General features: G+C 38.1%; 1 protein-coding gene across 8 annotated transcripts in view; it reads left to right on the plus strand.

Annotated features, from left to right (window-relative positions):
• Positions 1–12,449, plus strand: part of LOC115429367 (kinesin-like protein KIF21A) — a 63,653-nt gene that overhangs the window by 33,091 nt on the left and 18,113 nt on the right. For 5 of the 8 annotated variants that reach the window (XM_030148727.1, XM_030148729.1, XM_030148733.1 and 2 more), the window contains 12 exons: positions 484–544; positions 650–761; positions 838–1,026; positions 1,831–2,030; positions 2,138–2,245; positions 3,320–3,388; positions 3,508–3,653; positions 3,744–3,888; positions 4,868–5,062; positions 8,507–8,608; positions 9,762–9,927; positions 10,244–10,264. In XM_030148727.1, coding sequence (XP_030004587.1) covers positions 484–544; positions 650–761; positions 838–1,026; positions 1,831–2,030; positions 2,138–2,245; positions 3,320–3,388; positions 3,508–3,653; positions 3,744–3,888; positions 4,868–5,062; positions 8,507–8,608; positions 9,762–9,927; positions 10,244–10,264 — 1,514 coding nt within the window. The remainder of the gene's footprint in view (positions 1–483; positions 545–649; positions 762–837; positions 1,027–1,830; positions 2,031–2,137; positions 2,246–3,319; positions 3,389–3,507; positions 3,654–3,743; positions 3,889–4,867; positions 5,063–8,506; positions 8,609–9,761; positions 9,928–10,243; positions 10,265–12,449) is intronic. The other 3 variants (XM_030148732.1, XM_030148734.1, XM_030148736.1) reach the window with 1 other exon arrangement.

A 12,449-nucleotide genomic window follows, 5' to 3' on the forward strand; every position in this document is an offset into this window, starting at 1 on the left:
CGCCCTCAGCTCTTCCTTTTAACCCTCTCTTTTTCCTCTTCACTGCACACTGCAAGATGTTGATCAGATCTCATCCTTGTTTGTGTTTCAACAAATTATACTGAATCAAAACTGTTGAAAAACTGAACAAAATCATCGTTATCATTTTATATGATAAGCTTTTGGTCAACAAATCTGAGTAGTGTGGCAGCCCATCATACATTTAAAGTGTTTATAATGTGGATGGTGATAAGTGTGAATCACAATAATTGACATTGTTTTGTCTTTCCCAGTATTATTAGTGTTGCTTCCAGTCAGTCATACTGAAATCATTCACTAACAAACTGAGTGATAATCAACTCTGATTCCATATCTGTTCCTGACCTTAAATTCATCATTTGCATGCACTTTGATGTTTGTTATGATTAAAATACTCATAATCCATATATGATATTCTACTCTTTTATGGTCATTATTTGAATAGGTGGTTTCTGTCTCTTTTAGTGTTGTCAGAGAGGAAGTCCCAGACAACGACCAGGAGCGAGGCAGCGAGGACGCAGATGTGGTAGGTGGAGAGTCACATGACTGAACTCAGAGATTATTTAAGTAGTTAATTAGATATGAGAAAGTGAGTCTATTATGTTTTTTATACGTATTTGTGTGTCAACAGGAGGGAAGTGATCATGAGGATGGTGAAGATGCTGATGGAGAGGAGGAAGACTTTGACATAGCAGGGGATGAATCATCTGAAGAGTCAGACTCTGAAGAACTGGATGAGAAAGGTTTAAGTCTTTCCTTGTTGAGTACAGGCTTTGCTTTGAGACCATTTGTTCTAAAGATGTTTGTGTGTTTGAGTAGAGAACGTCCAAGCAGATCTGGCCAACATCACCTGTGAGATCGCCATCAAGCAGAAGCTGATAGATGAGCTGGAGAACAGCCAGCGGCGTCTGCACACGCTCAAACAGCAATATGAACAGAAGCTGATGATGCTGCAGAACAAGATCAGAGACACACAGCTGGAGAGGGACAAGGTGCTCCACAATATGGGTAAGACACACATCATTCTGGTAAAATATATCACATTGCTCTTGACTGAATTTCTAAACAAAAAAAAAAGCATTTTCATATCATTCATATGACAACAACAACAAAAAAACAGACCAAGGGCCCTGTAGTCCAACGGCATATTTAAAGACCTTAATTGACATTCTTTTGACCATTCAAGATCATCTTAGGTCAAATGCTGTGTCTTCAATCAAGTCGTGATACTAGTATATTTCATCATATTGATTTTGAATTTAGACTTTGGACTTTAGAAAAAATTCTTGTAGAATTGACTGTTTTCATGTTTCTTTTCCTTTTGCTTGTACATGTTTTTAGCTGGATAGCCAAAATCTGTGGTCTGGGTTTGACCTTTCAAGGTCACTCAAAGTCAAAGGTCATGGCACCAAATGAAAGCCCATATGTGACTTCCTATCTATTGTCAATTGTAATTATCTCAATATCTTCAACTGTTTTCATGTTATAACACTTGGAAATCTGTCCCATTATAAACCAGTGGGGATTTAAAACGTTTCAAAAATTCATAAAAAAATTTAAAATCAATATTTCTCAACTGCTTGAACAAACTCGGTAGACTTTACCCTAAAGATGTTCCACAACAAATATCAAGTCATTGTGACTGATGGTTTTGGAGAAGAAGATTCTTGAAAAATTGTTTATGGACAACTGATACCAACAGTCTATCGGACCCTTCAGGCTGTTGGACTAAAACTAGGCTGCATGAGACCATGCCCAAAAAGTAAAATGACAGAAAAATAATTCTTTTTCCCAATTCTTGCTCCTCACCAGGGTCGGTGGAGTCATGTACAGAAGAAAAAGCCAAGAAGATCAAAGTAGAGTATGAGAGGAAGCTGAGCTCCATGAACAAAGAGCTGCAGAAGCTTCAGTCTGCTCAGAAGGAACACGCCCGTCTGCTGAAGAACCAGTCACAATACGAGAAACAGCTGAAGAAACTCCAGCAGGATGTGACTGAGATGAAGAAGACCAAGGTAAAGGGGTCTGAACAGTCTACTCAGAGTTTGGGAATAAGTAGCTTCACTTATCATGTTGGAGTACTGATGATCTCCTGCTCTGTGTTTGCGGTGACATCCACCAGGTGGCGCTGATGCGTCAGATGAAGGAGCAGCAGGAGAGGAACAGAGCCACTGAGTGCAGGAGGAACAGGGAGATCGCCTCGCTGAAGAAGGACCAGCGCCGAGCTGAGGTGAGAGGGACAAACACCTGAAAACAGCTATTACATACTATGTTTTGTTTCATCTTGTAGGTATTTGTCTTTTTAATACAAATTAATTCAATCTGAAATAGAACATTAACCCATAAAGACCCAGCGCTACTTTTATGTCAGTCCCCAAATGAAATTTTCTCCATGTCTAACCTTCCATAAGTGATTTATTACCCTTTATTTATAATATTATTGTAGCACATGTGTAATTACTATTGTAATGATTGTTACTACATGTAATAACACAAATAAGTATATAATAACAGGCTAGTGCTAAGAATCAGAAGACTAGGATCTGTTCAAGGAGAGAGAGACAGAGACTGAGGGTTGCGTTTAAATAGGTACCATGTATTGAAAATAATAAACAACAACACAACAACAACATATAACAGACAGTGTAGTAGTGAATAGACAATTGAAACAAGGCTGTGGGAGTTCAATTTGAACAGGAATTCAACACCAGAGTCTGTATTTTGTATTGTATCAGTATAAATCATGTATTTTCCTGTATTTAATTTACTGAACATGTAGATGTTCATAAAAATTCTAATTAAAGTTAAGAGTTATTGTATTAAAAACAGACAAAACTACAAAAAAAAGACTTTTTCAGTAAAATCTGCAATGAACTGATTATAAACTAAACATTTCCATCCACTGTCATTGATCCAACTCCACGGGTTTTGCTGGTGAATCAATGTTGTAGAAGGTGACAGTGTTTCCATGGTAACTACGGAGCCTCTGAACATCCAAGTGGTCATATCTGATGATCATGAAGAGATGATAAATTGCATTTTACACCAATTATTTACATATACTGATAGGATTAGTGGATCAACAGGTATTAGACAGTTTAAGTCAGTAGATGATTTTAGTCGGTGATGGATGTTTGGGTCTTTATGGGTTAACTTCACTGTTTTGAAGTGGAACTTATCTTTGTTCTAGAATTCAAATTGTAGACTACAGCACACAATATACATTCAAAGTTATTTAATCAATTACATTTCCTGCTAAACCAGATTAAATATGTTTTATGCTTAACATTTATCTCCTCTGTAGCATCAAGTGAGGCAGCTGGAGGCCCAAAAGAGACAACAGGAGATAATCCTACGCAGAAAGAATGAAGAGGTGAGACAATCAAAGACGCACAGGCTGTTTTGAGGCTGATTTTGTCATTTTCTTCACAAAACATTAATCATCCATTTTCCTGTCAGATTGACTCTTACGTTTTCTGAATCCTATTATAGGTGACAGCTCTTAGACGGCAGGTGAGGCCTGTTTCTGGGAAGGTGAACAAGAAGGTGAGCTTACCTGAATCTCTCCAGGAGCCTTCACATAGAGCTACACCCGGCAGGCTACAGTCGCCCATAGCAACCGCAGCCAACGGAGCCAGGTACTTCAGCAACTGTTTGTCTACTGTGCACATCTCTACAGGCTGTTGTCTGTTATAATTGAGTTCTAAACCTGTAATATCGCTGTGCAGGAGTTCCCCAGCACGAATGGGAAGTATCTACCTCACCAGGACGGCCAGAGCAAAATGGCAATCACTGGAGAGACGCATCAGTGACATTATTATGCAGAAGATGACCATCTCTAACATGGAGACGGATATGAACAGGCTGCTCAAGGTATCACAGGACACCTTTTTCACTCAAACCAGCTAGAAAATCTTTAGAAAAATCATATGCATATGCAAGAGTTAAATAGACTAATTTAATTGATATGTATAGTGTTTTTGTGTTTTGTACTTAGTCAGAATTTAGTCTGATATGTGTAGGATTGTTGAGTTACTTATGGGATCTGACATAGGAATTTAGGATAGGTAGAAGGATGGGGTAAGGGGGCAGGAGATTATAAGAAAGTCAAGTCCAAGACAAGACCGAGACCACAGAGAGTCGAGACCAAGACAAGACCAATACCAGAGAGAGCTGAGATTAGAAAGACTGAGACCAAAGAGAGCTGAGACCAAGACAAGACCAAGACCAAAAAGACTCGAGACCAAGACAAGACCGAAGAGAGTCGAGACCAAGACAAGACCGAGACCAAAGAGAGTCGAGACCAAGACAAGGCCAAGACCAAAGAGAGTCGAGACCAAGACAAGACCGAGACCAAAGAGAGTCGAGACCAAGACAAGGCCAAGACCAAAGAGAGTCGAGACCAAGACAAGGCCAAGACCAAAGAGAGTCGAGACCAAGACAAGACCGAGACCAAAGAGAGTCGAGACCAAGACAAGACCGAGACCAAAGAGAGTCGAGACCAAGACAAGGCCAAGACCAAAGAGAGTCGAGACCAAGACAAGACCGAGACCAAAGAGAGTCGAGACCAAGACAAGACCGAGACCGAAGAGAGTCGAGACCAAGACAAGACCGTGACCAAAGAAAGTCGAGATCAAGACAAGACCAAGACCAAACAGAGTCTGGACCAAGACAAGACAGAGACCAAAGAGAGTCAAGTTCGTGACAAGACCAAGATCACAAAAAATTGGTCACGAGACCTAGACCAGTCTCGAGAACTGCATCAGTAGATATTAGCAAACACTGGTTTATTCAATGTGTTTTAACTTTCATTCAAAGGCTTAATTTCACGTCATTTTCCTTTTCTCATCAGCAAAGGGAAGAGCTGACCAAGAGACGGGAGCGGGTGTCCAGGAAGAAGGAGAAGATGGCAGTGGAGGGCGCAGATGCCGATCGATCGCTAGCCTCTCTAAATGAGGAGCTGGAGTCTCTGAACGCCAACATCGACTACATCAATGACAGCATCGCAGACTGTCAGGCCAACATTATGCAGATGGAGGAGGCCAAGGTACTGAGATTCATTTTTAACATGATGATAAGAATACAGCACTTTCACTGTGTGTATTGACTGTTAAAGTTTAGAAGTGTTTTATTCATAGTAGGAATTTAGCAGTGAAAATACACACACACTTCTGTCTGACCTATAGGCATCTATTGGAAATTCAACTTTGGGTAAACAATCTGGAAATAATTGCACGTTTCAGCTCCGCAGGCAGCCCCAGGAGTATTTTGGATAGGTGATTATCTTTTAGAACAATAAGACAGGAGTGGTACTGCAGCCCAGTTTTACAGGCAACTTGGGAACAGCAGCCTAATGATGCAAACATAGTAAAATAACTAACTTTTCTGTCTTTGAACATTGTCTGTGCACCTCATTGGTTCAGCTTGTGTGTTCAAGGAATAAGATATTTTTAACACAAAAAGAATAAGAATATGAAAAATTCCAACGGTGTTAGGAAAGGTGCTAAATGGCAGAAAGTTATGGCTTGTGTCAGATACCTATTAAAGTGTGTGGGTGCTGTGATGCTAAACACTGCAATTATTTATCAAGTGTAAACGTCAGGGTTACTGCCGCTAATGAGATAGCAACGGCTACTACGGCTGTGTAGGTTCAAAAGTCTGGTTCACTGTTGAACTGTGTATGCAAAATAATACTTGTTTGTTTCAGACTCGTCATTTGCTGCATCAAATGGTATCATTAAAATGCTCTTTGCTACTTAAGAATCACTTCTGTTAAGAGGAAGCATCACCTTCAATATAATTTTATGGAATAGTAATACTAATGATAAGTGTACAGCATAACAGTCTGTGCATAGAGTGTGTTTCATATGTAGTCACTACTGTTCACTGATGCATGTGACATGTCTGCTGATGTTTTTTAGTTTGCATTCATTTCCTTCTTTTTCTTTTTCCTCATTTAGCCTAACATTTTTGACATAATGATCTATTTAGCATACACTGTCCAATAAAAAAAAAAGTCAGACATGCCCCAACATCACTACCTATTGGACAGAAACTTTACAGACATTGTCTAAGATTTTTAAGAGACAGCTCCCTCCAGACCCAATAATAACTAGAAAAGCACTCAGAGAGCAGAGACCTCCATCAAGGCAGACCAGTTTCTCAGCCGCCCCCCCCAATCACTACCAAAATTTAATTATTTGTTCCTCGTGCCAGTATCAACATTTCCTAAAGATTTCATCAAAATCCTTTCATAACTTTTTGAGTTAACTTGCTAAAAGACAGACAGACAAACCCTGATGAAAACATGATAAGGTAAGGTAATAATAATAATGTTGGGTGTGGAACCAACAGGAGTGAACCTTAGTACTAAACAGAGTATTGTTTTGAGGTTTGTGACACTACTGGCCAGACACCTTATTTTGTTAAACTGGAAGAACCAAAATCCTCCGACTCATCAGGCTCTGTTGAAGACATGATGCAACATTTACATTTGGAGGAAATCAAATTTTCACTCAAAGATAATATAAAGTTATTTTGCTCAATTTGACAGCCCTTTAGAGCAGTGTTTTTCAACCTTAGGGTCGGGACCCCACGTGGGGTCGCCTGAAATTTCTAGTAATTCATAAAAATAAAATAAAAACTTACTAATAGAAAATATATGGTGAGTTGAGAGAGACAATAACAATACATAAAAAACATGACAAACTGAAGCTGAAACTGAAGCACTGTGGTACTGTTTCTTTCAAATGTTCATTGTGGTCAGTTTCAGATGCTGCAGCTCTTTCATAATTCATGGTTTGAGTTCTTGTTTGTTCAGTATTAATTTGCAGCCTTTGGACTGACTGTACAAAATTCTCACTTTGTGCAGTAATCTCAACCTGGCTTTTCTGCCTCCGACCACAATAATATACATTATATAGCCTTAATGTCATGTAAAATTAACATTTATTTGCAACATAGTATAGCAAACTATTACATGATCAAAAACAAATACATTTTAGCAAAAAAAAAAAAAGTCTCCGTTTTGAATGTCTGGGGTCGCCAGAAATTTGTGATGTTAAAATGGGGTCACGAGCCAAAAAAGGTTGGGAACCACTGCTTTAGAGTTTACTGTAATATAAAGTAAGTAGATGCAGACACACACACCCCTTTTTTTTTTTTTAGGTGTGTATGTGTGTGTGTTCATGTTGAGTGCAGGTGTAGTGTTCTTGTTCTGACATCACATATATTAAATACTGTGTATGACTTTTATGTTGTCATCATTGTCCCTAATTTCAGTAAAAAGAGTTTTAAAAAAAGCCACCACCTTGATTTAACTGAGCTAATGTATAATAACTTTCCAATGGATAATTAATGCAGTTATTATTATGTTTCTCCTGCAACAAGTTCTTTAAGCCTTTAACTGATGCAGTTTCATTTCTTAAACAACCATCAGTTTGATAGAGAGCATAAAGATTGGACTGTGTTTCAATAGAAACAGGTCATGTGGTCTAATGAGTCCAGACTGACCCTGTTCCAGAGTGATGGATGCATCAGGGTGACAGAGCTGTAGATGAAGTGATTACCCATCATGCCTTGTGCCTACAGTACAAGTCTGTGGGGGCAGGAGCATGAGACATCATTTTCATACATGGTTTGGCCACCACAGAGTCCACACCTGAACCCCAATGAGATTAAATGGGATGAGCAGAAGACCGTATGCAGCGGTCCAACATCATCATGAACTCATAAAGACCCAGTGCTACTTCTGTGGCAGTTCCCAGATGAAATATTATCCCTGTGTAACCTTTCTTAAGTCATTTATTATAATATTACTCTCTGTATTTTGCATTTTTCACTGTAAATTATGTATTTCCCTATATAACATTTAGATATTCATGAAAACTCAGAGTTAATTCAAAGGTTTTATCAAAGCAAGGAAAAAAAATGAAGAGAAAGTGAGTTTTTCAGAAACGATATCATTAACTGAACATAACACAGTGTGTCCATCCACTGTCATTGATCCAACTCCATGGGTTTTACTGGTGAATCAATGTTTTTAGAAGAGGACGGTGTTTCCATGGTAACTACAGAACCTCTGAACATCCAAATGGGTCATATCTGATGACCATGAAAAGATGACAAACTGTATTTTGCACCACTTATTTACATGGATTAATAGGATCAGTGGATGAACAGGTATTAAACATTTTAGATCAGTGAATGCTTTTGATCACCTGTGGAGGTTTGGGTCTTTATGGGTTAATACATTATTTTAGCCAAAAATGAATTCACCTATGGATGTACATATAGGTTGTGACATTGCATAAGCATTGCCATAGTGAATGCATCCCATAATCAAAGCTTAAGGTGCTCCAATGAAATATTATGTGAAACTTTTTTTGCCTGCCAGTGTATTTTGTGTTGTTTTAGTAATACACTTGAATTGCATATAATAAATCTTAAGTCACTTACGCATTAATGAATGTCTTGTTATTGTGGTTTACAGGAGGAAGGAGACACAGGGGATGTTACTGCTGTGATCAGTTCCTGTAATCTGTCAGAGGCTCGCTTCCTTCTGGACCATTTTATGACTATGGCCATCAATAAGGTACCTGTCAACTTGACTTGATTTATTTTTGTTTTAATAATAGTGTGTGCTTTTGTGCTGAGATCTAGTCATGTGAAACACTCTTCCCTTTTTTATTTTCCATTCAGTATAAATGTACAAATTGTGTTTTTAGTGCATTTTTACCCCGCCCCCTGAAGTGAAGGCAAGGAGTATTGTTTTTGTTTCAGTTTGTTTGTTTGTTTGTTAACAGCAAAATTATTGGTTGAATTCATACCAAAATTGGGTTTCTAGATTGCCAGTGACCCAGAATACATGTTATTACAATTTGGGAAAAGTAGGTCAAAGTTTACATTTTTTATGAATTTTTTAAATCTTTTTTTTTTCCCCATATACTTATAATGGGCAAAATTTCACATCTCTCTAGCAGCAAAATTATTGCTTGAATTCATACCAAATTGAGTTTATAGATTGCCAGTGACCCAGAATAAATGTTATTACAATTTGGGAGAAGTAGGTCGAAGTTTAAATTTTTTTAGAAATTTTAAAATCTTTCCCCCCCCCCGCCATTTACTTATAATGGGCAAAATTTCACATGTCTGTTGCAGCAAAATTATTGGTTGAATTCATGCCAAATTGGGTTTATAGATTGCCAGTGACCCAGAATAGATGTTATTACAATTTGGGAAAGTAGGTCAAAGTTTAAATTTTTTAAGAATTTTTATTTTTTTTTAATTTTTTCCCCATTTACTTATAATGGGCAAAATTTCACATGTCTGTCGCAGCAAAATTATTGGTTGAATTCATACCAAATTGAGTTTATAGATTGCCAGTGACCCAGAATAGATGTGGTTACATTTTGGGAACAGTAGGCCAAAGTTCAATTTTTTATGAATTTTCAAAATCTTCCCATTTATTTATAATGGGTGAAATATGTGCAAGGGGTGGGGTTTGTTGTGCCTGGCACCACTTGTTTCTTTTGCATTTTGGTGCACCTTGTTTACACTTTGTCTGTTCATCTTGATCTTGCTTTGTTAGCCACGGCATTAAAGTTAATGAGGCTGTAAATGAAGCAATTAATTAAATTGCATTTCAGTTAGATTAGATAAAATTAGATGTGATTAAGCCTAATGGGAGCTGCATTCGTTGGTCCTGAACCTGTGTGATGGTAACCTGTCTGTGTGGACCACGTCAGGGTCTGCAGGCGGCTCAGAAGGAGTCCCAGCTGAAGGTGATGGAGGGCAGGCTGAAGCAGACGGAGATCAACAGCGCCACACAGAACCAGCTGCTCTTCCACATGTTAAAGGAGAAAGCCGAGATCAACCCGGAGCTGGACGCCCTGCTGGGCAGCGCTCTGCAAGGTACGAACCACCAGTCGGGTCAGGAAAAGCAGACTGGGCATGTCCAACAGAACCACCACCATTTAATTCATCTTTTCTTTTCACATAATGTTCCATTTATTTTGCAGGCTTCAGTTTCCTTATTAGAAGTATTATGGTTCTTCATTTACTTGTGAATATTCCAGAAACTGTCCTTCAAAAGACATCATTTTCCACTAAATATCTTATAAAACATAAATGAAGCCTGTAAAATAAAGAATAAGCCATTTTCTCATTTTGGGGTTTGACTCTGATTTGGTTTCTGTTTGTTCCTTTTTTTGTGTTGGTGTGAACTCAGAGTTAGGTTACCTGTCACCAGGTGAGTAAGAGATGTAGCAACGTAACTGTGTTTGACGAGAGTGGACAATGCACACTACACTACTTCAGAAACAAACCATGGAAGTAAACTGTACAATCAGAAAGAATGTTCGACTGTCCAACTGTGGGACCGAAAAGGTGTATTTTAATATTGACTTTGTGATGTTATTAACCTATAAAGACCCAGTGTTACTTCCCTGGTAGCTTTCCCTCATGGATTTTTCTCTCTATTTAACCTTTCTTGAGTGATTTATCAACATTTATTACAATGTTATCCTCTGCATTTTGCATTTTTCACTGTAAATTATGTATTTTCCTATATGACATTTGGATATTCATGAAAACTCTGTAAATTTAAAGGTTATTATATCAAAATTTTGCATCAAAAATTGAAGAAAAAGGGACTTTTTCAGCAAATATATCAATTACTGAACACAAACCCAGTGTCTCCATCCACTGTCATTAGTCGCTTTTCCATTGGACATCTTTGCAAAACTTTACCAATATTTACAAAATGTCGAAAAAACAGAAGTGCGTAATGTCGTTTTTTCCATTAAATCACAAATGCGATGATTTGTTTATTTATTATGGCAAGATGACATGACAAGTCATTCCATAAACATGGTGACAAACATAAATATGGTGTTGATTTACAAATATATTCATTATTATTATGATATATTACCCCTTTATCTCGTACTAAATTAAAAAATGATTCGGTTTCCTGGTGTGTCCACACATACCGTGACATGTTTCTTTTAAAACTCTTCTTCGCTTATTGTAACGTACGTCAACATCCGGATTTTTTATTCATGTGACTCTAGTTGCGGAAAAGGTCTTTCCATTGCAGTTTTGCGTGATATACCGTTTGCGCTACACCCAAAAAACCACCACTTGGCAGCACAAAAACTTTTAACAATAAAACAGGAGTTTTGGCAAAATTGTCGTTTTTCAATTAGGCAAATTTTTATGTGCAAGTTATATTTGTGCAATTTGAGGGTCAATGAAAAAGCGACTACTGATCCAACTCCATGGGTTTTACTGGTGAATCAATGTTGTAGAAGATAACGGTGTCTCCATGGTAACTACGGAGCCTCTGAACATCTGATAACTGTGAAAAGATGACAAACTGTATTTTACACCAGTTATTTACACGTATTGATAGGATTAGTGGATCAACCGGTATTAAACAGTTTAGATCAGTAGATGGTCTTAGTCACCAGTGGATCTTTGGGTCTTTACGGGTTGAAGTAGTAAAAGAAATGGTGTAGTGTGCATCAACCACAGCCCTTTTACAAACTAATCCAGCTGAAGTAACTCTACCATGACCTGCATGACGTCTTGTGTTGCGTCTCCCCAGTTCTGATCTGCTAGTCGTCCCACTCCATCAGGTCATTGTCACTAAAAGTTAACAGCAGTAAAAGTCTGAGCTGCATCATGAAAGCAGGTTTTTATGTACGCAGAAGTTTGTGTCTCTCTCCTTCTCCATGTGTTTGTATTTCTTTCGTGCTCCAACTCCCCTTTTTTTTTTTACACAGGACAAATATTCAGGCTGTTTAGCTTTCAGCTGCAATAAACTAATGACCCCTGACCCCTTCATCTGGAACTAAAGTGGCCCCAGTGTTATTTTGAACTGTCGGAGCTTGTCATTGTTGTTATACACAAGCACTTAAGCTTTTAAAGGGGTTGTATGTAGTATTAATATTCCACATTTTCAACAGCAGGGGGCAGTCACATACCAGAACACACTTACTCCTACCAAAACCACCAACAAATAATATACAGTATATATAATCAGCTGACAGTTTACATTATAGCTCTGTTAACACTGTTAAATCACTTCTGTTTTCTGTACGGTTTGTGTTGTTAATATCTGCACTAAACATCTGTTTGGAATCATCCAAACAAGGTCAGGACTGTCACAGTTTAGCAAAGGTAATAACGTCACATAATAACTGTATACCTTTATAATCAAACTCACCCATGTAAATGAAACACTGCCATTTCAGCATAAACCTTTTGTTTCATTTAGAGCTGTGTCCAGTGGCGAAAACAGCAGTGTGTGTAGATTTGATGACTTCTCCCACTTTTTTTTTTTTTACCTGTCCTGTTCAGCAATTTGGCCTCCAATTTAAGTATACTGGGTGCCACAAGTTGCTGGACAGTTTTGATCTAAGAGGGTTTTG

The sequence above is a fragment of the Sphaeramia orbicularis genome, chromosome 12 (genome assembly GCF_902148855.1).
Source record: "Sphaeramia orbicularis chromosome 12, fSphaOr1.1, whole genome shotgun sequence".
Taxonomy (NCBI): Eukaryota; Metazoa; Chordata; class Actinopteri; order Kurtiformes; family Apogonidae; genus Sphaeramia; species Sphaeramia orbicularis.